The following is a 27,391-nucleotide window of genomic DNA, read 5'->3' on the forward strand; positions in this document are numbered from 1 at the left end:
TTCAGTTTATTTTTTCATTTCTCTGTTTCGTCATTTTACTGTTTCATCATGTCGCTGATTAACATTAGCCAATGGATGGTCTCCCTCTGCGTTGTGCATTTGGGGCATTTAGAAATTAAACAGCAATCAACGATATGTAAATCTATCAGTGTCAAGTTGTTTGCATACAGCTCACTTTTTTTCGTGATATGTAAAATTAGGTTGAATTTTATCCAGTTTTTGCTTTATTCCTAACAACACCGTAATGAAAATGTTTATTATGAACTGTTAAAAATGACAAATTCTGCAATGCTGCACTGTACAACGCAAAACAATTTCAACAAAGTTGTTGTCAATACAGATATCAATTTGTTTGATTACTTCTTGACTAGATTTAACGAGAGTTTGTCACCATCGCTGGTTACTATACTAGCAATATTTGGACAAGCATAGAGAGATTATGTAAACCATTACCGGCACAGAGCGCATGCGCCCGTCTTCAAGGCCAAGCAAAGCTTGAGGCCACGGTTTACCATTGCAAGCAGTCTTTGCAGGCATAAAGCGAAAGAATAAAACAAAATCAAAATGATGCAGAAAATACGATGGGCAAGAGCTTGAAAGCGACTTTGAAACTTTCCAACGATGATTCATACTATGGTTACGACCAAGAATGTTCTGAGGCCAAGAACATCGTTCAATATCATGAAGCTGTCACGTCGGGATTACATGTAAATTTCGGAAACTACGTAATTTCCTCGTAATTACCTCATGTCAGTCATTTCGTCGGATTGAATCCTATCAATGTTGGGAAGAGAAAAAAAAAACGCTTGTAATAATTTGGACTTTGTCAATGGAAGTAACTAAATTGAAGTTAATATAAAACTACGGAAACTACGTAATTTCTTCGTGATTACGTCATGTCTGTAAATATGATGCACATGAACAAAGAAATGAGAGTACCAGAGACCTGTCTGGTGAATGATGCCCATATTGGATTGGATTGTAAGCAACTAGAAAAGAGTATGAATTTCTTTTGGTTATGTCCTTTTGCAAAGTTGGACAGGATAAGGTGTGTCATGTTCTAGTTTTTAGTTCTTGAAATATCAAAATTCTATTAATCTGCAAGAAACTTTGCGATGGTCCAGGCATGTCTGAGTAGTGGATATTGACGTGAAAACGCCCGATATTAACCGAAAAGCCCCAATGTTCATTCCCTGATTACAGATGAGCCTTGCTAATAATATGAAACATTTAAAATCCATATAGGCCCTAATAATAGACATATTATGATATCAATAATAATAGAAACATCTTTGTTCGCTATTACAGCACTGGGAGATCAACTTCTTTACCATGTTTCATCAAATCTGATGCAGTTTTGAATGTAGCACACTAACTAAAAAGGTCATTAAATATGCAAATTGGCAATGAATTGTCATGATATTGCCACATTTCTTTGTGAATATGGCCCTCCCCAAAGGAATGCGTGGATTTCTTGATCTTTCAAAAAAGCTTGCTCGAAAAATGGCGACCAAGCCCAAAAAACACCGGCCCAACTCCCCTGTAATTTCTGTCCAGTCCCTAATGTCATTTTCCTTCAAAAGGAAGATCTCAAACGGGAAAAGGGGTCGCTGTACAAAGCCCCAAGTGTAATACTATTGATAAAATTTTATGTGTACAAGTTTATTTTGTCTAAGTTCACTGAAGCTGTATTTTCGCGAACATGCTTCTTTTCCTCTTGTAGGCGTAAGCCAGTTGAACAAACGGACAATGCTCAAGTAATCACGCACATGTGCAGTGCGTTTTGAAAGGATGCTACTGCAGCAAGGTGAAGACCAGCTGACCTGTGCCCTATGTAAATCACTTTGTCATCAGCAGTGCTGTTTTTGCTCACGTGTTAACACACGTGAGCATATGTCGCAGCGATGTCTGTCTGTCTGTCTGTCTGTCGTTGGTCCGATATCTCAAAAACGGCTGATCAGATCAGAATCAAATCTGGTACATAGTTAGCAAATGGCAAGAACTGATTAGTTTTTGGTGGCTGTGGCTTGCATACTTTTTGTTCATTTGCATAATTAATGATTTTAGAAAAAACTGATATACATTAAAAACAACTGCATGCAATTTGATGAGATTTGCTACAAATGTTGATCACACCACATCAGCTGTGGGAACCATTAAGGGGTGACATGAAAGATAGTTTTTAATTTGCATATTTAATGAACTTTCCTAATTAGGGATCTGATTTGACTTGATCAAAATTGGTATGTGTATTGAAGACACTATGATTTGACATTATTGAAAGTCATTAAGCATTTTAACTTCACCCTTTCTAATTTGCATATCTAATGAACTTTGCTAATCAGGGATAAATATTTGAATTGACTGGACCAAAGTTGATGAAACTTGCTACATGTATTGAAGCTACTATGATACAACATTCTTGAAAGTCATTAAGCATTTTTACTTCAGCAAATTCCGAATTTGCATATTTAATGAACCCTCGTAATTAGAGATAAATGTCTGAATTGACTTGATTTTAGTTGTTGAAACTTGCTATATACATCAAAGATACTGTGATATAACATTATTGAAAGTCAAAAGACATTTTTACTTCAGCCAATTCATAATTTGCATATTAAATGAATTTTCATAATCAGGGATATATTTGAATTGACTTGATCAAAATTGATGAAACGTACTATGAACATTAAAGACACTATAATACAATATTAGTGAAAGTCATTAAGCATTTTCTCATCAGCCAATTCCTATTTTGCATATTTAATGAATTTTTCTAATTAGGGATATATATCTGACTTGACTTGACCAAGGTTGACAAAACTTGCTATGTATATTGAAGATACTATGATACAACATTATTGAAAACCATTAAGCATTTTTACTTCAGCCAATTCCCAATTTGCATTTTCAATGATACTGGTTTCATTGATTTCAATGATGTATTTAATGAACTTTGCTAATTAGGTATATATATCTGAATTGACTGGACCAAAGTTGATGAAACTTGTTACATACATTAAAGATACTATGATACAACATTATTAAAAGTCATTAAGCATTTTTTCTTCAGGCAATTCCCAATTTGCATTTTCAATGATCTTTTCTAATTAGGGATATATACTGGGATTTACTTAATGATCAAAGTTGGCAAAACATGCTATCAACATTGATGATTATACCAGGTTAAAACAATATCGAAAGTGATTTCACATTTTCATGTCAGGTAATTTATAATTTGCATATCTAATGAGCTTTCACAGCTCGGCATATATGGCTTGAAGGACTTGGCCAAATGTTATTATACTTGCTATATAAATTGGTGATACAATGACAGCAGTCAAAGAACTTTAATATTTTTATTTCAGCTAATTACATATTTGTATACTTCATGCGGTGAACATTGTTCAGTATGTTCATCATAATACTTTCAATGAAGTTGCAAACGTGTGGCAAAGGCTCAATTTTACACATAAGTGTAATATATAATGAAACACGTGAGCATTTTCAGTTCATATCTGGTTCCCGAAGACGTAGCAGGTGGTAAACAAATTCTCAGTATACGAGAGACATTCAAATAGACTGTTAGCAGATTCTGTAAGCTTAGATTGCGTATGCTGTGAAGTTAGGGGGAGGCGACGATTTGGAAATCACGAGATTACGAGTTGGCGATTACCAGTCGTAACCTCAGACCGGTGGTTGAAATCTGGTCGCCAAATATTCACAGGAACGACATCGATAGAGGTAAGTCGTAAAAAGTCCAAATCCTAAATACGCCATAGACCATAGGTGCCACTCAGGCTCACATAGTAATGTCACAGCCAGGTAATTTACAAGTTTCTCAGGGATGCCGCGGGAATTTTCAACATGACAATGTGCCCAGGTGGTAATAACAGTAACTTAACGTCTGCAGAATCAACAAAATAGTAAAAAGTCAGCCATTCTTTGCATGACGAGGTGCGTCATTAGAATACAATGTGTATTACTGTGTATTAGGGAGCATTCGTTTTTACGGAGAGAGGGGGTCGGTGGAATGAACGACAAATGAAATGTAAAAAGCGACCCCCTCCAAATCAAATTTCTAAAATTTGCCCCCCTCCCCCAATTCAGAAATTGTAAAATTTGACCCCCCCCCCCAAAAAAAAATGATATTTTAAACATTAACCCTTCGCACCCTATGGCCCTGGGCTGAAAAATTAGGCCCTTTAAAAGTGTTTGCAAGAAAAGAGTTACCCACCCCAATGTTCATGCACAAAATCAGCGACGCTCCCCCAGATGTCACAGTCCGTATCAATAATATCTTAATTGTCTTATAATTTCCAATTTGACCTTTGAACTTTCAAAGAATCCTTTTTGAACTTTACAAATAATCACTGGGTGAAATTCCAATATCATAGTGGTTTTTCAGATCTGTTCCTTCAAATGTAATATTCTCTTCACGTACATTTATACCAATTATCAAACTTTTTTAAAGCACAGATTTTAATAGCAAGTTCCCTCATAGACAAGATAGTGAATCATCATTTCGGTGAAATTCCGAAATCAAATTTCTTGCCCACACATACACTGGCAACTATCCTAGTCTGATCAAGTACATTAATATAAATACTCAAGAGTCTATAAATATACAGATTTAGCTAGTTTTGTATTTAAAAGAAATTATTCATAGTTTCCTCATAGACTACCCATAGATTATGTATGGAGGATCAAACAACATATTGGTGAAATTCCAAAGTCATTTTTTTTCCATAACTCAATACAAACCTTTTTAAAATTTGACCCTTCCATTCATTGATTGTAAAATGTGACCCTCCCTAAAAACGGTTTCGTAAAAGTCAACCCCCCTGATTTCCACTGACCCCCTGCCTGTAAAAAACGAATGCTCCCTTAGAGCAAAGGTAAGTTGCGTACAAAAGTAAACTTGTGTTGTAATTCAGAGCGAGGAGCGATATCATAGAGTTTGGAGAACGATCACAGTTAACGGCAGGGAGCGGAAGAGAAAATATTTCGTCAATTTTTCAGTAACCCCAACAATAGCCAAAATTTCAGAGCCCTCTGTGGCAAGAACAATTAGGTAGCCCGTACACGCCAAAATGAAAATGTACAGCCGACTGATGCCATTTGCGATGTTTCTCTTTGAAAGTCAGTCACTCAAAATGATCTCGCTTGTGACATGTTCGGGCTGAACTAAAGTGTAATTATCACGAAGAAAACACCAGCCAGAGAACGTGTGCCATATTTGGGCACAATGAAACATCGAAACATCCATTTAATCATAGGCCAATCATGAGAGGATCATTTTGAGTAATTTACTTTCAAAGGAACTCCAATGACGTCATGTTTCTGCTGGAGCCTACTCTCGTTCAAATTGGCGGTTTCACCCATAAGTGTCATTTCACCATATACAGTAGTCTATGGCACACACTATGAGCAATATGTATATGTTTGACAAGTGATCTATATTTAATCCACTGGAACAATGTAACTAGAAGTGCTTATACGTGCAACAAATATAACATTAAAATATTCTTGGTGTCCTTTCTCCTTCCTACCCTTTAACAGTCAGCATAATGGTTTTCAAAAGCACAAATTGTTAAGGATCGTCAGACTTTCAAACACAGCTGTTTCATAGGATAACTGCAGAAAACTGCTTCATGAATAAATGTTTTTTTAAGATTGATTTATCGGTAGGATTTGCATTGAGTGAAAATGTTAGAGTCCCCTCCATTGTAACTTGAAGTTTCAAGGCTCGCCCTTGAGCACACAGGTTTTCTTCATGCCACTCCCCCTATTTCTCTTCCGATCCCCTCAAATAAAAAGTGCTCGCTCAGTAAACATAATAAATTAAATGTAAAAAGGTATGTGGGATGTACAGCTTAAACCATTATCTCAATATGCCAAGCCATGAAACAGGTATAAGCCCCCCCCCCCCCAATGTTCTGGTCCTTGACATTCAGCAAAAGTGATACAGCGACGCGGTTTTCTTTTTTCCATTTTTTTCTTAACAATCCTAGTTTCGCACTATTGATGCGACAGTTATTGTCTTTTATCACTGGCTGCATAATACTTCCGTTTTATGTTTAGCATTTTTGGACATGCAAACAGGGATATCAAAGATAAATGTACTGATTAGTATGTAATCCAAAATAATACCATGACGCACAGGTTCTGAAATGACGTACGCGGTGACAAGAAATGATCTTTTTGGCCTAATGGACAACGACGATACTCAAAAGTTGGTGATCTATTGACAACTTGTTTCATTCTCAGTGTTGTATGAAAATTTGATAGTCGTCAGACAACGACCACGACTCCTCATCGAGTCAAGACTAGACTTAGCAGTGCTAAAAATAGACCATGGGCTTTCTGTAGGGAGGAGGCATATTGCCCGTGATTGATACATTATGATCAAAATGCAATGAAAATGCGTTTTTATTGATCATTACCTCCAGTGCCTGTCATTTAAGTATGTCAGTTCACATATTGGACATTGCACGCCAAGTACTGACTGAATTTTATGTCCCCGTTTTTGGCAGTCCGTGTGGGCTACCTTTCATGGATTTTGGTAGCCCCAGGGAAAAGTTGGTAGTCTGTGGACGCGGGACTACCGCTAGTGTTGAGCACAGGTAAAATAGTTTTCCAGAAATGAAGTGTATTCTACGTTTTTCTGAATTAGGGACTAAAACGAGAGTTCAACGGTCAAAATAAAATAAAACAGCAGAAAAATGTTTTCATTCTGCATTAGTTACTTCCGGTATTATTCTTTGATATGTAGAGGTTCTTACTTTCTTTGGCTAATCAATATTTCAAGAATGTCATTTTAATTTGAAGAGATGACCTTCAATTCTGAACGACTTTTTAACTATGCACATGATGTACATAAGATAGAAATAAGTAGAGTCCGATCGGAAGAAAGTCAGAATTTCAAGGTCAAATGCACACGTACTATCACTCGGTTAAAGAGATATTAGCTGTAAATATTCGCAATCATACCAATCCATAATCCAATAACACTAGGTCAAAATTTGTAAGACAATAGTTGTAAACATAGACACAAAACAGCACAGAACAGACAGCAAACAGACGGCACACAAACAAAGTCACATTCATGAAAGAAAGATATATGGACCTCTGGCCAGAAGACCAAGAAGTGATGTCAGGTGTTTCGAAAATAGTAAGCGCATCCTGCCCCACATGTGGCACCCGCCATATATCAATCTGTAAGTCAGATAGGTAGTGGTCACTAACTAAGGCCCCATGTCACCGATGCCATCAGTGATCATTTGTCGAAGAGAGATATCGTATTTATCAACCAGCTTGCGATACCTGCCAAAAAAGCGTTTGAATGTAGAGACAAGTCTTGCTCTGGTGTAACCTTGATTTAACAGTTTGAAAGAGAGATGGCCATGTCTCTCTACAAAATCACCATATGAACTGCATGCTCTTGCATATCGAATAAGCTGGGAAATGTATACCCCATAAGCAGGTGAGAGTGGAATATTACTGATGAGGTGTGGAAAATTAATTATACTAAAGTTGAAATCATCTCTCTTGTCATATAGCCTAGTAGAAAGGTGACCATTAGAGTCAAATTCAAGTAAAATGTCCAGATATGTAACTTTAGCGGCATCATTCTTTTTGAATTGATTCTCAACATTCGGTGTGCATGCGTAGCAGATAATTCTCACCTTTCTTGCCTTCCATTCCTTTACATATCCTTGTCACAGTTTTTTCTGGGGCACAGGTTTCGGGATCACCTTTCTTAAGTCGTAGCTGAGCACTTGTACCCGTTGATTCGTCACACTGACTTATTTCATGAGTTTCGTACTTGCAGACTGCTAACAGAGAAGATCGTTCGCAGATTTTTCATTTGGGCAATGACAGTTAGTCTCCACGTTCTAGTTCAACTGATCGGTGGAGATTTGAATCAGACTCTGGGGCAAAGAAAGTGACATTGATCTTTATGTGCATTTGTCGCGACAGAAACGCCAAGAAAGAGACGAGACGTGGGCTTATCTTACAAAAACACTTAATGAGAAAGTTACATCAAATATTCACATTTTCCAGCTGTTGATACTAATTGGATTTTACAGTTTTACATGTAATAAATGTACAACAAGAAAAGCTCCATAATTCTAACAAAGCCTATGATGTTAAAGCAGCGCGAGCCTCCAAACTTAAGTTTTGATCTTCGCTCACAATTTCCTCAAGGCAGGTTAATCGCAATTCCTGTAAATAATGATCAAAAAGTGATATCCGTACTCATCCAGCAAATTTTAATATTGCAGAAATATGTAAACTAAATTAACCGATATTCGAAATGCATATGGCGTTTGTGATAACACTTTGGAAATAAATATATTTTTTTTGAAAAAGAAATATAGCGTCAAGGACACTTTACTCACATTTGGTCATTCACGAACAGATAAGTTCTGTTAGTGATTAAAAGTTGAGTTACAGTTATTGAAATTTTCACCAAGTTTACACTGTTGGTGCTCATAAGCATACTTCCAGTAAACGATAACTTCATTCAAACAATTTCCAGTTGAGCATGCATCGTCCCATCTTTTGCAAAGCTGAATTGTGTAGCTATTGTCGAGTTTTTCCAAGTCGACCAGGGAATTCAAGTATGAGATATTTGATATGTTTTTGGACCAAACACAACAAAAGTTGTCCAAACATTTTAATATTGGCTTTTTTGTTGATATATCTGATCTCTGAAACCTTCATATCAAATTTCAAAGCAATTTGACAGGTAATGTCAGAGGTTTTAAGACCAAAGAAGAAAAAAATGACCTGAAGTAAAGTAACGCAAAACTCACCGCAATTTGAATATATATATATATATATTATATATATATATATAATATATATATAATATATATATATAATATAAACCAGACAGGTGACGTCAGAGGAGAATTTGACCAAAATTTTAAAAGATTGACCATAAAATATAAACAGCGTTTTCTCCGCCTATTCATTCAAAGGTCCATTTAGCGTAATATTCATCAAAAGTAGGGAGTTAGACTTGACATTAGGGGGCAGTCACTGTTGACGTTGATTTTGCCTTCCAAGGAAGCGCTTCCCGATATTATTTCGAGCGTCACCCGGTTCAGTTGTGTTGGTCTATGTCGCATGCAGTGCATGCCCTTGCTATCATCGATATCATGATGTTTGTCAGCTTTTGATGTGCTCGGCTGCTTTCTATACCTGCTGTCGTTTGTCACCTATAGGTTTCCCCACCTCAAAATACGACGTATTAGTTCCCTTGGGCAGGAATTGGTACTAAATTTTGGGTTTAAATCCATGAAAATATGCGGTGATCAAACGATTGCGTTTCATTGCGATCAAGATCGTCACTGCAGCGTGCCTACACAAAGCCAAAGTTGGAATTCTCCATGAACATAAAATTACACAAGTATTCATGGAGATTGAACCGCAACTACTTCGTTGGCTGTTCTTTTATGGTTACACTCTACGTCATGCACGTCACCAAAGCTAAATGACAGGCGATATTTTGTTCTTTTCCATTGGAATATTATATATGGGTAGAAACAACAGCATACGCTTAGGTACTGAGTCATCCTCGCTCATATGTATGGACGTCTTCGCTTGATGAGTTTCATGCGCTACTTCCATGCTGACAGTAACCTATTTTATGGCAGACAATCGTGCGAAATGCGCAATTTGCGCTATTGCGCAGCCGAGAAAACACTGCACAGATATAAAAATGTCACCACAATTTTACATTTGACTGCTATAACCAGTAAGGTCATACACACCACGTTTCGAAGCAATCTGAAGAGCACTCAGAGAAGATAAAAAGGAAAAACATTGTCCCAAAAATACATGTACGAAAATTTCACGACAAGTTGAAGACACTAAACTAAGGTCGCCAAGAAATATGCATTGCAAGAAATAAGAAATATGCATTTCAAGTTTCAAAGCAATAAGACATGCGCTCACAGATCGGGAGAAGGTGATTTTTCGACAAAGACTGGGGTAAAATTGCCACACAACTACATATATGAAACTTTCACCACAATGCTAATGGATCTGTCAGAGATTAAACCAAAACACATGCATGCGGATTTAAAAGCAATTGGAAAAAGGGTTTCAGAGTGAAAAAAAATTGACCAGAAGTTGGAAAATTGACCCCGAATCATAAATATGAAATATTACTAGAATTTGAACAAAACTAATTCATGTCGCCTTAAAGAACTTGCATATCACGTTTCAACTTGCAGTTAGAGAACTTAAACGATTTGTATGATTTTGCCTTTTACTGTATGTATGCAAAGTTGACGTCGAAGTGAATGACCTATGAAACAATAATGTATGCTCCTCTAGTCGTACAGAACCCAATCATTTCGATTTGTAAGGCCTCAACCAAAGCACAATGTATTGTATGGGGTTGCAGTGATGGGCCATCGCACTTATTCAGCATCTTGCAAAAAGCAGATGCCGCCAACTGGTAAGTTTCATCAATTTCGCAAAATCATCACAAAACATGTTTTGAAGGCTGATATACTGATTTTAGTTATTTTTGACCTTTACCTAAAATTTAGAGGGAAAAGTAGAGCTGTTCGTAACTGCCCTCCCACTGGCATACACGGAAAATATGCCCTCCTACTGAATTTTATGCCCACTGCCCTTCAGTATCTATGGTCTGCCCGCTCCCCACTTCCCACAACAATTCAATCGCCCCACCGCCCACTCCCCACTACTGAAATTCCCTTTGCCAACTAGATGCAAACAAGGTAACCAAGTTTAACACAAAACCGTGCCAGCAGTTTAAGTGTACCTTCGAACATTGCTCCCTCTAAGTTAGGCGCTTAATCTCCCCTCAAGTTCTATCAACTATGGCTTTCATCTCCCTCTACGTCAACAATTGTCAAAAAGTTTCTCCCCTCCCAATGAAAAACATAGAATTTCTTCCCCGCCCACTGTAAATATTAACATTTTCTTCCCGCCCGCAAATTATTTTCAAATTTGCCCACCCGCTGAAAAAACTGCACACGAACACTTTTTTGCACGAACTGCTTAGTTGGCGGCACCTGAAAAAGGTTTGTCGATAAGATCTACTCTCTCATTAAGAATGTCCTACGGGAAATACATTTATACCAAAGCTATTGAAACACTTAGGAGAAAAATACGCATTCGGCCGATCCCATGACTAATGAAGTGTAAAGGGTGTTACTATAGTTTTTTTCTTTTTCATAGTAGTAACGTTCCGGCCATCCTATTACTAATCGTTCTTTCAAAGGGGAGTTTATGTGTTGAACTCGCCTTGGCTGCCGAGAGGTAACCTGGGGATCTTCAGTGTATTGACTACACGAGACGTTTAGAGTTCGTTGGTACTACATAGACTTTATTTCCCTGTAGACAAGCTTGACAGTTGCCATCGCCCAAGATACGCTTCTCCCATAGTCTAAATGTCTTGGGTCCGCCGTTTTCCTCTCTCAATGTTCCAATCTCCTTTAGCAACCCAGACTGTTCGTTGTATGTTTAAGGATGGGATTTTAAACGTTATCTTTAAGGCGTGGCTTCGATCATACGATAGACATGAATTAAAGATAAAATGATACATCCAATCATAAACATCAGTGTCACAATTAATATTCAAACGTCACTGTGACATATGTTCTTGCTTTCGTCCTGACTTCCGTAAACACCCTCGTAAAACGGAATTAGCGTATTGTGCGTTTGCCTAACATATGGTTTGTATGCATATCGACTTATAATTGAATTCTTGTTGTTTTAATTAACCATTTTACTGGTGTCGATGACCGCTAGGTTCATTAACCTTTGTCTGAGATAAAATATCTCTGTAACACTCTCCGTCTTTCAAGCAATGCGTCCCGCATTGTTATCCATAAACTATTTAAATTTTTAAAGTGTAAAGAAAGCAAACAGTCGTACATTTACAATAATTTGTAAAGTCTTAAGAAACGAAAAATTACATATCTAAGGTAATTCCTTGTTTACATCGAGTTTTAAATGGCATATACTTGGCCATCCTCGCAACTCTGGAGAAAACGTACACATTTGTTTCATTTTCCTTGAACTTCGTCATCATCACATCGTCTTCCAATTATTACAATATCATTGATTCCTTATATTCAACTTTGATATTTTCTTATAAGCTGATTGCGCATATTCGTCATTATTTGAGGTAGAGTGGGATAATCGCCGATTTCTCATATTAGTTTCAGAGATTGACAGCTTAAATATTCCCGTCCTTTTCACCTCGTGTGGCTCCCTTCAGGGGGCATAATAATCATAAATTCCTTTTTGTTGAACTTCTGAAGAAACAAAGAATAGAACAATATCACAAAATAATTTCGCGAGCTTAGTTATACAAAAAGAATAGGCTACTTGAATCACAGCATTGTAATATGCATTCACTTTGTGTATAAATAATGCTCAAATCTAAAAATATCTCTGTTTCGTTATACCGATGCTCCAACGAATGCATCGTCATTATAACTTACATAAAATCATCTCTAAGATATGAAGTTTCCCAATAACTTCATACGTAAAAAGTCACCTTTACTCATCGTGACTATATAAATTCTCGTAAAACTCTTAAAAACTCTTGAAAACTCGTCTTCTACATATACAAAAATAAAACAAGACATTTTTCCTATTTTCAAGTATTGTTTACACAGGCAGTGTATCAATTACCAAAGTGCGATTCAAATCTCAGAATAATTTCACAAACAAATAAGTAGCGTAAATGGTAAATAAAAGAAGTAGTTAACATGAAACGGAGCTTAATTTCTGTTCGTAATATCATATGACACCAGTCGGCTTGTACAAAAATGTATCTATATAATTCAACTGGTAGGATTACATCATACACACTCATTTACACTGGAGGCCTCATTTCATTCATACTCAGAATCAGTCATGTAAATCCATACCGTGATGAATTAGAATATGAATTTCTCAATTGTTTTGTCAGCGATTGTTGCTTATCCGCTAGTTGTATGATCAAAAGGAGTCTGAAGTCAACTCTTTCTTGATTGGATGTAAGATTTTGAGAAATATACCGTAAGAAAGACAATTCTTCATCGAGTTACAATTATCCCATTACAATGAGCTTAACGTCTAAAATAAAAATTCCTATCTTACATATCATTAATCTCTATACCATATTTCACCAAATAAGAACATTGACGTCGACGTCAAAATACAATATCACCGTAAAATAATTAAACAAAACATTTAAACATCGTAATAAGAACCAAATTGAATGTTCATTATTAGATCATATTTTGATTTCATCGAAAGTTCATTGGTAACTAGAGTTCGCAGAGTCCGTGATGCTTCAAACTTCATTACGATACTCACGGCTGCTTCACTATGGAAGTCTGTGATTTTCTAAGCTCGGATCGCTGCATTGTTCTTCGTTGTTCGGTGTATGTTGATTGCTTCAGTTGATTTTCTGCAGTAGATTTCTTCATAGATATTTCGCATTAGTTCATATTACAATGTTACTCAGCCAGTCGAATTCCAAAGATCATTTCGTCGTATTCAGTCTTCTTGTCGTCATCGTTGTTGGTTACCAGTTCTCCGTCTTCGTGTAGTTTGCTCTGTACCCGGATTCTCCACCATGTTACAATCTCTCCGAGCAACTCTCTCTGTATTCAATCTAATCTTACTTGTATTGTTTTAGAATGGGATTTTAAACGTTATCTTTAAGGCGTGGCTTTGATCATACGATAGACATGAATTAAAGATAAAATGATACATCCAATCATAAACGTCACTGTCACAATTAACATATTATACTATTAATATTCAAACATCTCTGTGACATATGTTCTTGCTTTCGTCCTGACTTCCGTAAACACCCTCGTAAAACGGAATTAGCGTATTGTGCGTTTGCCTAACATATGGTTTGTATGCATATCGACTTATAAATAAATTCTTGTTGTTTTAATTAACCATTTTACTGGTGTCGATGACCGCTAGGTTCATTAACCTTGTCTGAGATAAAATATCTCTGTAACAAGGGCTTTATAAGTGCTTTGGTCTAAGATTTCGTTTTTTCTTTTGTAGTGCGTGGTTGGATTCGACAATGTACCAGACTCTATTGTGAGAACCGTCCCCGCTACCGGCAACGTGTAACAGTCACAGCTGAAGGCTTCTCATATGCAAAACTTGTCATGTTTTCTCACCGGACATGCAAACGTCAATAACCTTTATAAAAATGCCAACTCATAAGTGAAAAGTGAGATTTTCAAAAACATCCGCAAGCTAATTCACAACATCTTAGTCTTTCGACCATTGTTTACGTCATTTCTGTATGCTCAGAAGTTTGTATCCATAGACAGTCGATTTATGGGTCAAGGGACTTTGAGAAAATGCTCCCTATTCGACTGGTTTTGTTGTTTGCTTGACCTCACAGTTCACAGCGGTTCTTTGACTTTTGTGTACATCACAGCCATTCCAGCTGTCAGAATCCCATACTTTGCCTTATTTTGTCAGGATGGTACAATCTATCTGACTGAAATGGGTCCAAAGTTTTTAATTTGAATTATCCAAAGCTCTGGTCCTCATAGAATCACAACGCTATTTGTCTGGAATAAGAAATTTTAAATAATCTGGGGAAATACCACAATGAGGTATTCCCGATCGGCATCTCGCGTTTATTCAAAGAACATCGGCACTATAGCGTGCCTAACAACGATGGGTTTAGCCGCCATTCAATGATGTGCCAAAGATGTTCTTTTTCAGGCGAACTGTACTTTCAATGTACTCATTGTTTCTTTGTCTTTCGTGCTTTGCTAATCTTTATTATTAATGCTTAAACATAAATGGCCTCTTTTCTGTAGTTTTGGCAAAGGATTCTTTGGGTAGTTCACCGACGTTATTTGTTCGAATGCAATGGACTTGTAACCATGTTAACATACACTATAAAGAGGGCATTATTTCCCCTACTGTCTATGTTTGTAATAGTGCTATTTCCCCTGATCACTTCGATTGTACGTTTTTTTTTTAAAAAAAGATAAATTTATTGCATCATAAAGGCAAATAAAACATATGTAAAGAAGTGAGAACCCTCGACGAACACAGGTGTTGCAAACAAACATGACAGGTAGCAATATAATAAGTTATAGAGCAACCTTTCTACTTACCTTCTTATTCGAATTCCCTTCTCCATTTTCGCCGCACTCTATTTGTTTTTTCTTGCCAGCTTCGGTGAAAGCAGCGAAGATGACAAGGACCACGAGTAAGAAAATAGTTATTCTCATATTTGTGTTGTGACTGTAGTCAAGAACAGATCCCTGTTAAAGCAATGCTGATCGAACTATGCTATTTGTTTAGGAAATGGTCGATCATTTTGTCATCGAAGTTATTGTATCGGTAGCAAGCTCGATTGTTTGCAATTACTGGATCGTATTAGCAAGTAGAATAGCAACAATAACTACACTGTGAATCCCTCCTTCGGCTGCAAACAGTAATATGCCCTCTTTCCAAGCAGCCAGTCAGAAACGGGATAAAATCCGTCAGAATTCCACACATCTTCAATACATGTAAATTCTGCTTGACGACGTGGCGACACAGAAAACACAACTGAGGCCAATGTCGCTGAAGGACGACTGACGGCGATTGAAAGACTGGTACATTTACGGTGTTAGAGTTTATAGTCATTTGTGGCATTTCAAAGGAAACATGTTTTCGTTAGTTTTTCAAAGCCATTAGCCATTTTGGCGAACAGTCATCAAAATTCAATCAGCCGACCTGAAAACTGATTAAGCATAAGTTTTCCAATGGTTATCAAATGTTTGTTGGTGTAGTACTGAATAAAGACCTCGGTAAAGGTAATGAAAGAAGGCAATAATTTTGGGTTGGTCGGCATCCTTCAGTGACAAAATGAACAGCGCGGTTTTAATGAAAACGTTTTGTAGAGGGGCAGGGAGATGGGCAAGCAGTGACATAAAAATCACCAAATGTCTGTCATTTAAGTCCATGTTTATTTTGTAATACGTTTGGAACCAAGTTGCGAAAATCGGATATTGAAGTTAGGTCGTTTTAATCTGCAAATGTAAACTCATCTGCTTTCTTTTTAATTTAAATACTTATTTTATGAATAATTTGTAATATTGCAACATTCAGCTATTTGGCACGTAACACTTTTCAGAAATTTGAAAAATATCTAGATCCAATTATCCGAAATTAGTTCCAATCATGTTTTTTGTAAAAAATCATACTCAACAATATACAAGTATACTCAACAAGGGACAATGCCCATGTAATCACGCACATGTGCAGTGCGTTTTGAAAGAGTACTATTGCAGCAGGGTGAATACCCGCTGCCCTGTGCCCTATGTAAATCACTTTGACATCAGCAGTGCTTGTTTTTCCCGAAGACATAGTAAGTGGTAAACAAAGTCTCAGTATACGACAGACATTCAAATAGACTGTTAGCAGATTCCGTATGCTTAGATTGCGTATGCTGTGAAGTTAGGGGGAGGCGACGATTTGGAGATCACGAGATTACAAGTTGCAGATTACTAGTAATCTCAGACCGGTGGTTGAAATCTGGTCGCCAAATATTCACAGGAACTACATCGATAGAGGTAAGTCGTAAAAAGTCAAAATCCTAAATACGTCATAGACCAAAGGTTCCACTCAGGCTCACATAGTAATGTCACAGTCAGGTAAAATGCAAGTTTCTCAGGGGATGTCGCCTGAAGTTTCAACGTGACAACGTGCCCAGATGGTAATGACAGTAACTTAACATCTGCAGAATCAACAAAATAGTGAAAAGTCAGCCATTTTGAGCATGACGAAGTGCGTCATTAGAATACAATGTGTATTAGAGCAAAGGTAAATTGCGTACAAAAGTATACTTGAATTGTAATTCAGAGCGAGGAATGATATCATAGAGCTTAGAGAAAGATCACAAAATGCCAGGGGGCGGAAGAGAGAAAACATTTCGACCATGTTTTCATTTGCCTCAACGATGGAGGAACGATATCATAGAGCTTAGAGAACGATCACAGTTAACAGCAGGGAGAGGAAGAGATTTTGTCGATCAGTAGCCCAAACGATAGCCAAAATTTCAAAGCTCTCTATTAGAAAGAACATTTTGGTGGCCCCACTCACACACGCCGAAATGGAAATGTACAGCCGACTGATGCCACATGCGATACGTCCCTTTGAAAGTCAATCACAGGAAATGATTATCCCGTTTCTGACTGGCTGCTGGGAAAGAGGGCATATTACTGTTTGCAGCCGAAGGAGGGATTCACAGTGTAGTTATTGTTGCTATTCTACTGGCTAATACGACTCAGAAATTGCAAATTATAAGAGCTTGCTACCGATACAACAACTTCGATGACAAAAATGCTCGACCATTTCCAGAACAAATGGTATAGTTCGACCAGAATTTCCTTTGACAGGGATCTATTCTTGATTACAGTCACAACACCAATATGAGAATTACTGTTTTCTTACTCGTGGTCCTTGTCATCTTCGCTGCTTTCACCGAAGCTGGCAAGAAAAACAAAATCGAGGGCGGCGAAAATGGAGAAGGGAATTCGAATAAGAAAGGTAAGTAGAAGGTTGCTCTATAACTTACTTTTTGCTACCTGTCATGTTTGTTTGCAACACCTGTGTCCGTCGAGGGTTCTCACTTCTTTACATATGTTTTATTTGCCACTTTGATGCAAGAAATTTATCTTTTCAAAACAAAACAAAAAAAAACCCCAGAACAAACCAAAAACAAACAAAAATCGTAACATCGAAGTGATCAAGGCAAATCGAACTATTACAAACATAGACAGTATGGGCAATATTCTTTAAAGTGAATGTTACCATAGGTACAGGTCCACTGCTTAAGAACAGATAACGTCGGTGAACTACCTGAAGAATCCTGTGCTATAACTACAGAAAAGAGGCCATTTATGTTTAAGCATTAATAATAAATATTAGCAAAGCAAGACTGACAAAGAACAATAAGTACATTGAAAGTACAGTTCGCCTGAAAAAGAACATCTTCGGCTCATCATTGAATGGCGGCCAAACCCATCGTTGTTAGGCACGCTATAGTGCCGATGTTCTTTGAATAAACGCGAGACGCCAATCTGGAATACCTCAATGCGGTATTTCCCAAGACTATCTAAAATTTCTTATTCCGGAATACAAAATAGCGTTGTGATTCAGAGGACCAGAGCTTTGGATAGTTCTAAGGGACTGGACATAAATTACAGGGGGGGGGCGGTGTTTTTCGAAACACCGCTGCGTCAAAAATAATGACCCTTCAAAAGTTCATGCACAAAAATTAGTGACCCTCCCCCTTATCCGTGCATGAAAATAAGTGACCCTCCCCTGTTACTCAATACCCCCCAAAACAAACCCGCAATGTGTTCAAGCCCTCCTTCTGACTTGCTATACTTTTGAAGTCCCCTCCCAAAAGCCTCAGGAAGGCAAAATGCGGCCGATATAACGCTTTGTCCAAAAAATATCAAATCATATGTGTGTGATAATTCATGTAAATGTACTTTGCTTGAAGTGGCAGATAAAAAGTGCATGCATGTACAAACAATGTAATTTTTAGATTTCATCGATAATGTCGATGTATTTTGCATGGCAGCCTATGATGAAACTATGAATATTTTTTTCCCAATACAAAACTAGGTAAATCTGTGCATTTATGTACACCTAATTATTAGTATTAATGTTCATGACTAGACTACAGTGGTTTCAAGTCTATGGTTGTGCAAGAAATTTGTTTTTGGAATTTCACTGAAATGTCCATTCACTATGCATGGCAGCCTATGATGAAACTATGAATATTTTTTTAAATACAAAACTAAGTAAATCTGTGCATTTATGTACACCTAATTATTAGTATTAATGTTCATGATTAGACTAGAGTGGTTTCAAGTCTATGGTTGTGCAAGAAATTTGATTTTGGAATTTCACTGAAATGTCCATTCACTATGCATGGCAGCCTATGATGAAACTATGAATATTTTTTTAAAATACAAAACTAGGTAAATCTGTGCATTTATGTACACCTAATATTAGTATTAATGTTCATGACTAGACTACAGTGGTTCAAGTCTATGGTTGTGCAAGAAATTTGTTTTTTGAATTTCACTGAAATGTCCATTCACTATGCATGGCAGCCTATGATGAAACTATGAATTTTTTTTTTAAATACAAAACTAAGTAAATCTGTGCATTTATGTACACCTAATTATTAGTATTAATGTTCATGATTAGACTAGAGTGGTTTCAAGTCTATGGTTGTGCAAGAAATTTGTTTTTGGAATTTCACTGAAATGTCCATTCACTATGCATGGCAGCCTATGATGAAACTATGAATATTTTTATTCCAATACAAAACTAGTTAAATCTGTGCATTTATGTACACCTAATTATTAGTATTAATGTTCATGATTAGACTAGAGTGGTTTCAAGTCCATGGTTGTGCAAGAAATTTGATTTTGGAATTTCACCGAAATGTTGATTCACTATTGTAGGCTAAGAGGAAACTACAAATAACTCATAGGTTATCTGATCCTAAATTGTTATTCAAAAGTTGTTAGACCTGAAGCTTCCAGTTGTTATTGATGACATTTTGCACTATTCTGAATAGTTTGTATTCTGTCAATGTCCTCAAAAAATAAAAAATGTACATACAGCTTCATGAACATTTGACACCAACCTATACCCAATGTATTGTCAATGGGAGAATGATATCAAATAAGTGATCTCCCAAATTGTTATTTAAAGCGTCATTATAGGGGACAGTTTATATGTACAATAGAGGAGTTGGATAAGTAGAAATCATGACAACTTAAATCAATGTGGCTGCTTGGATCATCAATACATTGCTTATTATACCCTTAAACTTGCGCCCCAAGGGCGCCGAAAATGGAAATGACAGAAAATGAAAGTGCCAGGAGGTATGTTTTCTTTTTTCAGTATTCCATATTCTTTAATACGTGCACATGCAATTTCAGCTTTGATGCATAAAAAAGGTGACCCTCCCCCATAGGCTTGCACAAAATTTTATGACCCTTCAAAAATGTTTGCGCAAAAGATGGCGACCCACCCCCAAAAAACACCGGCCCACCCCCCCTTGTAATTTGTGTCCAGTCCCTAATTGAAAACATTGAACCCGTTTCAGTCAGATAGATTGTACCATCCCGACAAAATAAGGCAAAGTCTGGGATTCTAAGACAGCTGGAATGGCTTGGATGTACACAAAAGGCCAAGAAACGCTGGGAACTGTGAGGTCAAGCAAACAACAAAACCAGTCAAATACGGACCATACATCGACTGACCGGATAAACAGGAAACGCTTTGGGTGGGACGATTCAAATTTTCCAAACTTCTGAGCACATAGAAATGACGTAAACAAGGGTCGAAAGACACTGATGTTGTGAATTAGGTCCCGGATGTTTTCGAAAATCTCACGTTCGACTTACGAGTAGGCGTTTTTATAAAGGTCACGGACGTTTTTTCGGTGAGAAAACGTGACAAGTTTTGCATAAGCCTTCAGCTGTGCGTGTTACACGTTGCCTATAGCGTGGACGGTTCTCACAATGGAGTCCATTGTCGAACCCAACCACGTACTACAAAATGCAAACGACTTCTTACACCAAAGCATTAATAAAGCGCTTTACACTTCATTACTCATGGGATCGGCCGAATGCGTATTTTTCTCCTAAGTGTTTCAATAGCGTTGGTATAAGTGTATTTCCCGTAGGAAATTCTTAATGACAGAGTAGATCTTATCATCATGCTGAATAAGTGCGATGACCCATCACTGCAATCCCATACAATACAGTGTGCTTTGGTGGACTCCGGAGGCCTTACAAAACAAAACGATCCCGTTTGGTAAGACGAGACAAGCATATATTATTGTTTCAGAGGTCATTCACTTCGACGTCAACTTTGCATACATACAGTAAAAGGCAAAATCATACAAATCGTTTAAGTTCTCTAACTGCAAGTTGAAACGTGATATGCAAGTTCTTTAAGGCGACATGAATTAGTTTTGTTCAAATTCTAGTAATATTTTCATATTTGTGATTCGGGGTCAATTTTACAACATTTGGTCAATTTATTTTTCATTCTGAAACCCTTTTTAGCTCACGTGTTTACACGTGGGCTAATGTCATGGCGATGTCTGTCTGTCTGTCCGTGTGTGTGTGTGTGAGTGTGTGTGTGTGTGTGTGTGTGTGTGAGAGTGTGTGGTGTGTGTGTGTGTGTGTGTGTGTGTGTGTGTGTGTGTCTGTCTGTCTGTCTGTCTGTTTACATGATAACTCAAAAACGCCTTAACAGATTCAAGTCAAATTTGGTACACTGGTACCATATCTAATTAGATTTTAAGCACTGTGGCTTGCATATTCATGAAGTTATGTAATATCATTTTTTTCCGTACAATACTACAATTGTTTCCCTATGGAGACGGTAATGACAGTGTAGACATATATCAAGAAATACTGCACAAAATTTCATGAAACTTTTCACAGATGACAATCTCAGAACATTATGATGTTACTGTGAGTGCCATGTCAATTATCTGCTCATTTGCATATTTAATGAACATTTGTTATTAGTGACATAACTCTGAAATTCCTGCACGAAACTTGATGATACGTGCAACAATTATTCATCTGATATATATCTAATTACACTTAGAAGCATTGGGCAGTTTCAAGTTAATAAATAGCTCATTTGCATATTTTATGATTTTTTATAATTTGTCATATAACTCCAATATAACTGAACCAAATTTGATTAATTCTGCTGCAGATACTAATCTGACTGACATCTAACTGTGGTGTAGAGCACTTAGTAGTGTCAAGTTAATAAAGGGTTCATTTGCATATTTAATGAAGTTTGCAATTAAGTATATCAATCTGAAATTACGGCACCCAAGTCAGTGTAATCTGGTATAGATATTTATCTGATAAATATCTAATTGTACTGACAAGCATTTGGCAGTGTCAAGTTACGAAGTAGCTCATTTGCATATTTTATGAAGTTTTATAATTAGTCATACAACTCAACTCTGAAATCAGTGCACCAAATGTGATGAAATCTGCTGAAGATACTGATCCGACAGATATCTAATTGTGATGTAAAGCATTTAGTTTTTGTGGAGTTAATTAAGGGTTCATTTGCATATTTAATGCAATTTGTAATCAGTGATATTACTAAAAAATTACAGCATTACATTTGATGAAACTTGCTACAGATATTGATCTGATAAATATTTAATTGTACTGAGAAGCTTTGGGCGTGTCAAGTTAATAATTAGCTCATTTACATATTAAATATTCAATAAAGTTTCGTACTGTGCGAAAGTTGATGAAACCTGCAACATATAATGTTATAAAAGATATCTGATTGTTCTCACCGCCTAACACGAGTGTATTACATGTAAAACTGTAAATCCAATAAGTATCAACAGCTGGAAATGTGAATATTTGATGTAACTTTCTCATTAAGTGTTTTTGTAAGATAAGCCCACATCTCGTCTCTTTCTTGGCGTTTCTGTCGCGATAAATGCACATAAAGATAAATGTCACTTTCTTTGCCCCAGAGTCTGTTTCAAATCGCCACCGATCAGTTGAAGTAGAACGTGGAGACTAACTGTCATTGCCCAAATGACAAATCTGCGAAATTGTGAGGGAAGATCAAAACTTAAGTTTGGAGGCTTACGCTGCCTTAACATCATAGGCTATGTGAGAATTATTGAGCTTTTCTTGTTGTACATTTATTACATGTAAAACTGTAATATCCAATTAGTATCAACAGGTGAACAATTTGAATGTTTGATGTAACTTTCTCATAAAGTTTTTGTACGATAAGCTGAAGCCCACATCTCGTCTCTTTCTTGGCGTTTCTTTTGGATAAATGCGTATAAAGATCATTGTCACTTTCTTTGCCCCGATATGTGATTCAAATCTCCATCGTTCAGCTGAACTTGAACCAGGATATTAACTGAAATTACCCAAATGACAAATCTGCGAACAATCTTCTCTGTTAACAGCCTGCAAGTACGAAACTCATGAAATAAGTCAGTGTGACGAATCGACGGGCAGAAGAACTGCTCAGCTACGACTTAAGAAAGGTGATCCCGAAACCTGTGCCCCAGAAAAAACGATGACAAAGAAATGTAAAGGAATGAAAGGCAAAAAAGGTGAGAGTCGTCTGCTACTCTTGCGTACAAAATCTTGTGAATCAATTTAACAGATTGATCGCGCTTATAATTTTACAAGCATAAAGATCATAAGAAAACGCGTGTTTGTAATGTCGTTTGTTCTTGTCGCCAGTAAGAGGATACACAGGCCGTGTTTGAGTGAAAGACTATTAATTTTGTTTTGTTAGAACACTGCTCCAGTCTCAGAAGAGTGTCTTTGTTGCTCGAAGTGATTTTAAAAATCATTGATACGAAAGTGACTCCATAGTACAATCTGTAGACCAAGCTGATAGTGGTGACCATTGAATACGTGATATGTTGAGCGAAAGGCATGTATGTACCTTTAAAACTGTAAAATTCAATTTATGTATGGATAATTTGAATATTTGATGTAACTTTCTCTTTGCGTATTTTGTAAGATAAGCTGTAAGCTGTGTCCAGTCTCTTTCTTGGCGTTTCTGTCGCGATAAATGCACATAAAGATCAATATCATTTTCTTTGCCCCAGAGTCTGATTGAAATTTCCACCGATCAGTTGAACTAGAACATGGAGATTAACTGTCATTGCCCAAATGAACAATCTGCGAACAATCTTTTCTGTTAGCAGCCTGCAAGTACGAAACTCATGAAGTAAGTCAAGTCAGTGTGACGAATCAACGGGTACAGAACTGCTCAGCTACGACTTAAGAAAGGTGATCCCGAAACCTGTGCCCCAGAAAAAACTGTGACAAGGATATGTAAAGGAATGGAAGGCAAGAAAGGTGAGAATTATCTGCTACGCATGCATACCGAATGTTGAGAATCAATTCAAAAAGAATGATACCGCTAAATTTACAGCTACTGTGTCTTTAACCAAGTGATAGTACGTGTCCTTTTGACCTTGAAATTCAGACTTTCTTCCGGTCGGACTGTACTTATTTCTATCTTATGTACATCAAAATCAAAAGTCGCTCAAAATTGAAATTCAAATTAAAATAACATACTTTCCAATACGTATTTTCTGCCATTTGTTGACAATCTTATATTGATAATGCTTCATTAACCTTCAGGTAATTTACATTAAAATTAAAAAATCAGCTTCCAGTTGTATACATTCAGTTATTGAGGAATACTTATGTTTTGTCCACAAGCAAAACTGTTTCCGATGCAAGACAACTGCATGATATCAACAACATCAAACAGAAACACTCTTGGCAATTAGCTTAATGTTCAGTTGGCTACCAGTCTAACGTGACAACTTACAGTATATCAAATCATTTATTTTCTGCTGTAGTGACCGCTGTGACCTTTGACGTAGCCGAAGTTCCTCCAGCTACTAAACCATTAAGAGCCACTTCAAGTTGGGAAAATCTAACAGTTCGCATCAAACAGAAGATTGAAAGCAGTTATCAAACCAATGCTAACATAGTCAGCTCTGGTGGTTTACACGGTCTAGTGCAGGCGGTACACATGGCCTATGACAATCACTATCCATTGGTGTTGAGTCCAGACATGATATGGTTGTGTATCACACAGGGTTTAGCAATCCACATCAACGAGAATTCCGAACAGCTGAGAGAGAAGTTTGTCTCACACTCTGAGAAGAAGGAAATAAAAGTAAGAAGAGATGAGTTTGTGAAAGGCTTGGCAACCAATCCATGGCCAGAGGTTTTCGGCGAATTTTCAGAGAAAATCAAAAATGAAATAGGAGTAACAAATTATGATCTCATTACTCCTAATTTCACCACAACCGGTCCCATGGAAAAGGCAGTGGGTGATATCGCCTTAATGGACACGATGCAGTCTTACTTTACATATACATTTATAACCCTTTGTGGAATTCCATCTATTACTCTCGAAGGCACTAAGGAAGACTGGATAGCAGTCCGGCATAAAGCTGAACAACTGGAGCAGTACGATCTCAAACGTTGGACTAAGCAACTTCTACCTGTCTTGGATCAATTTGTTAACGCATCAAGTGGGAACATAGACAAGGAATTCTGGTGCAATATTTACAAAGTAAGAATAACTGAATATTAATATAAATTCTGTAGCAGCTATCTATTTGTTTTTTAATGTTTTGTTCTCAAACCTGGGTTACAGTTCTGCGACGTCTTTATTCTTGTATTGATGTACCAATATTTCAGCAAGCTAAAATTACTTTTGATGCAGATTGTGTTTTCCCTTGAATAGCGATAGATTGCTCGCCACGAAACTGTAATTTGTCGCAGCATTGCAAATGCGTCTGTTGTTAAAATTGTCGTCTTCTGACATGACTCGTAAATATTGATATGCAACTCTGTTTCTGTGTTCCAGGTAGCTCGTGGTTCTGGCGGGCCATACATAACAGGCTGGATCATAACCCTCTTTCCGTATCTTCAGAATTATGGAAGCTTTGCACACAATCAATACCTCAACAAGTGGTCAGAGGGAGAGAGGTTTTTCTTTGGCGCAACAACTAAGGACTTTCCATCTGGCCTGTCTAAAGTACCATTTCAATGGCTTTATCATTTTCAGCGATTCGAGATGCAGTTCATTGGGGGATTCATGGCGGTGTCCCAAGATCATGAGACTTTGGCACTGAGACCTGAGCTGGGCTGGGCCGTTGCAGAAGATGGCGTCACATCTGAGGAGAGTGAACATGATCCTCGTTTCAGTGCCTTGTTGGAGCGGTTAGGTATAAAGCAGTAGGTCCTCAGAACATTTGTACTGTAGTTCTCACAACTGAAGAAATGTTACATTTACTCTTTGTATTCCATAATATCTGTCCAGTCAAACAACAAATGTATTGTACACATGATTATCACTACTTGGAAGTTAGACGTCAACCATGAGATCTCCAAAATGAAAGGGTGTTTACAAGTACGTATGGCTACAAGAAATTCGATTTTTGAATTTCACCGAAATGTTAATTCACTATACATTGTAACTTTTAAGAAACTGTGAACAATATTTTTCCAATATAAAACAAGCTAAATTTGTGTATTTTAGACACTTGATAATTGATGTTAATTCATTTGATTAGACTAGGGTGATTACAAGTGCATGTGTGTGCAAGCACTTTGATTTGTGAATTTGACCAAAATGTACATTCTTTCTGCAATGTAGTCGTTGAGGAAACTATTATATGAATATATCTTTACAACACGTGACCCCAAAAGTTAGAGCAAAACTTTGAAGTCCCCCTCGATCACCCCCAGAGTTTTCGTATCCCCCTGAATTCCCCCAGCGCCCTCAATTTAATATTTGTTTGTGAATGCAGTCTTATGAAAAATGTTAGATGCATAGTCGAGTTCAAAGCCGGAGAGTTCAGTGGTTTAACATCCTGCATCAACACCGATTGTAACATTTCCGATACAGGCTTTGTTAATAATTTTTTTGAAGAATTTGTCTGTGTTGTAAGGTAAATTTAACAGACAGACAAAAAGGCACACATACAGAGGGTCAGTGCTTAGCTATAGTGAAGAAGAAATGTGTCCTTGCAATTATTTGCATTGCGCGATAAGGTCTTATATTCAATAAAGTATAGTACGTGTAATATGCATATTTCATCGTTTGTTATTATGAAGGAAAGCCTCAAAAGATTGACAAACGGTATACGTCAGGTGTGTTTAACCTATAATGCGAGGTCACAGAAGTAGTTAGAGATCATAAATATTGACAACGGTGATTTATTTGATCTCAACGAATGGAGATTGAAAGATCGAATAACCGTGCGAAGAAAAGGAACATGTGTTATCATGATTTTTGATTAGTACTTGGGACTGCCGGGGTTCACTGTTTCCTCATCTTTTCACAGTTCGTTTAAGCGTACTTCCGCTGAAATGGCATACGTCATTTTATCATTCGTTACGACTTAAATAACCCTGTGAAATGAACGCCAGAAACATGACCAGATTGTAGGATTATGGGACCAAACATGGCACGTTCGATCATTTTACGTTTAACACGATTGGAACTCATTTGGAATAATTGGAGCTTCATATCTCAAATTTCTCAAAAGTGTTAGGCTAGGTGCCCAATAGCAGAATGTTGCAATATTACAAATTACTCACAAAACAAGTGTGTGACTTAAAAAAAGAAAAGCAGATGGGAGTGTTTTAACATTTGCAGATTAAAGAGACATTACTTCACCATCCAATTATCCTAAATTAGTTCCCATCGTGTTATTTGCATATATAGATTTAGATTATATCGGCCTTTTAGGGGAATTTCTAAGTATCAACTT

At 37.1% G+C, this 27,391-nt stretch overlaps 2 protein-coding genes across 3 annotated transcripts in view; both read left to right on the forward strand.

Annotated features, from left to right (window-relative positions):
- LOC139114443 (uncharacterized) overlaps positions 1–27,391 on the forward strand; it is a 51,706-nt gene that overhangs the window by 14,819 nt on the left and 9,496 nt on the right. The gene's annotated exons all lie outside the window — the stretch shown is intronic.
- On the forward strand, positions 16,428–26,707 carry LOC139114379 (uncharacterized). 2 transcript variants are annotated; one of them, XM_070676086.1, is made up of 6 exons: positions 16,428–16,595; positions 17,441–17,571; positions 23,036–23,185; positions 23,789–23,945; positions 24,458–25,182; positions 25,480–26,707. In XM_070676086.1, exons 4-6 carry the CDS (start codon positions 23,930–23,932, stop codon positions 25,852–25,854), a joined length of 1,116 nt encoding a protein of 371 aa, XP_070532187.1. In that variant the 5' UTR covers positions 16,428–16,595; positions 17,441–17,571; positions 23,036–23,185; positions 23,789–23,929; the 3' UTR covers positions 25,855–26,707. The 2 variants fall into 2 exon arrangements, with proteins under 2 accessions (XP_070532187.1, XP_070532176.1); XM_070676075.1 differs by having other exon boundaries at positions 23,792–23,945.

Source organism: Ptychodera flava, chromosome 2, assembly GCF_041260155.1.
Source record: "Ptychodera flava strain L36383 chromosome 2, AS_Pfla_20210202, whole genome shotgun sequence".
NCBI lineage: Eukaryota > Metazoa > Hemichordata > Enteropneusta > Ptychoderidae > Ptychodera > Ptychodera flava.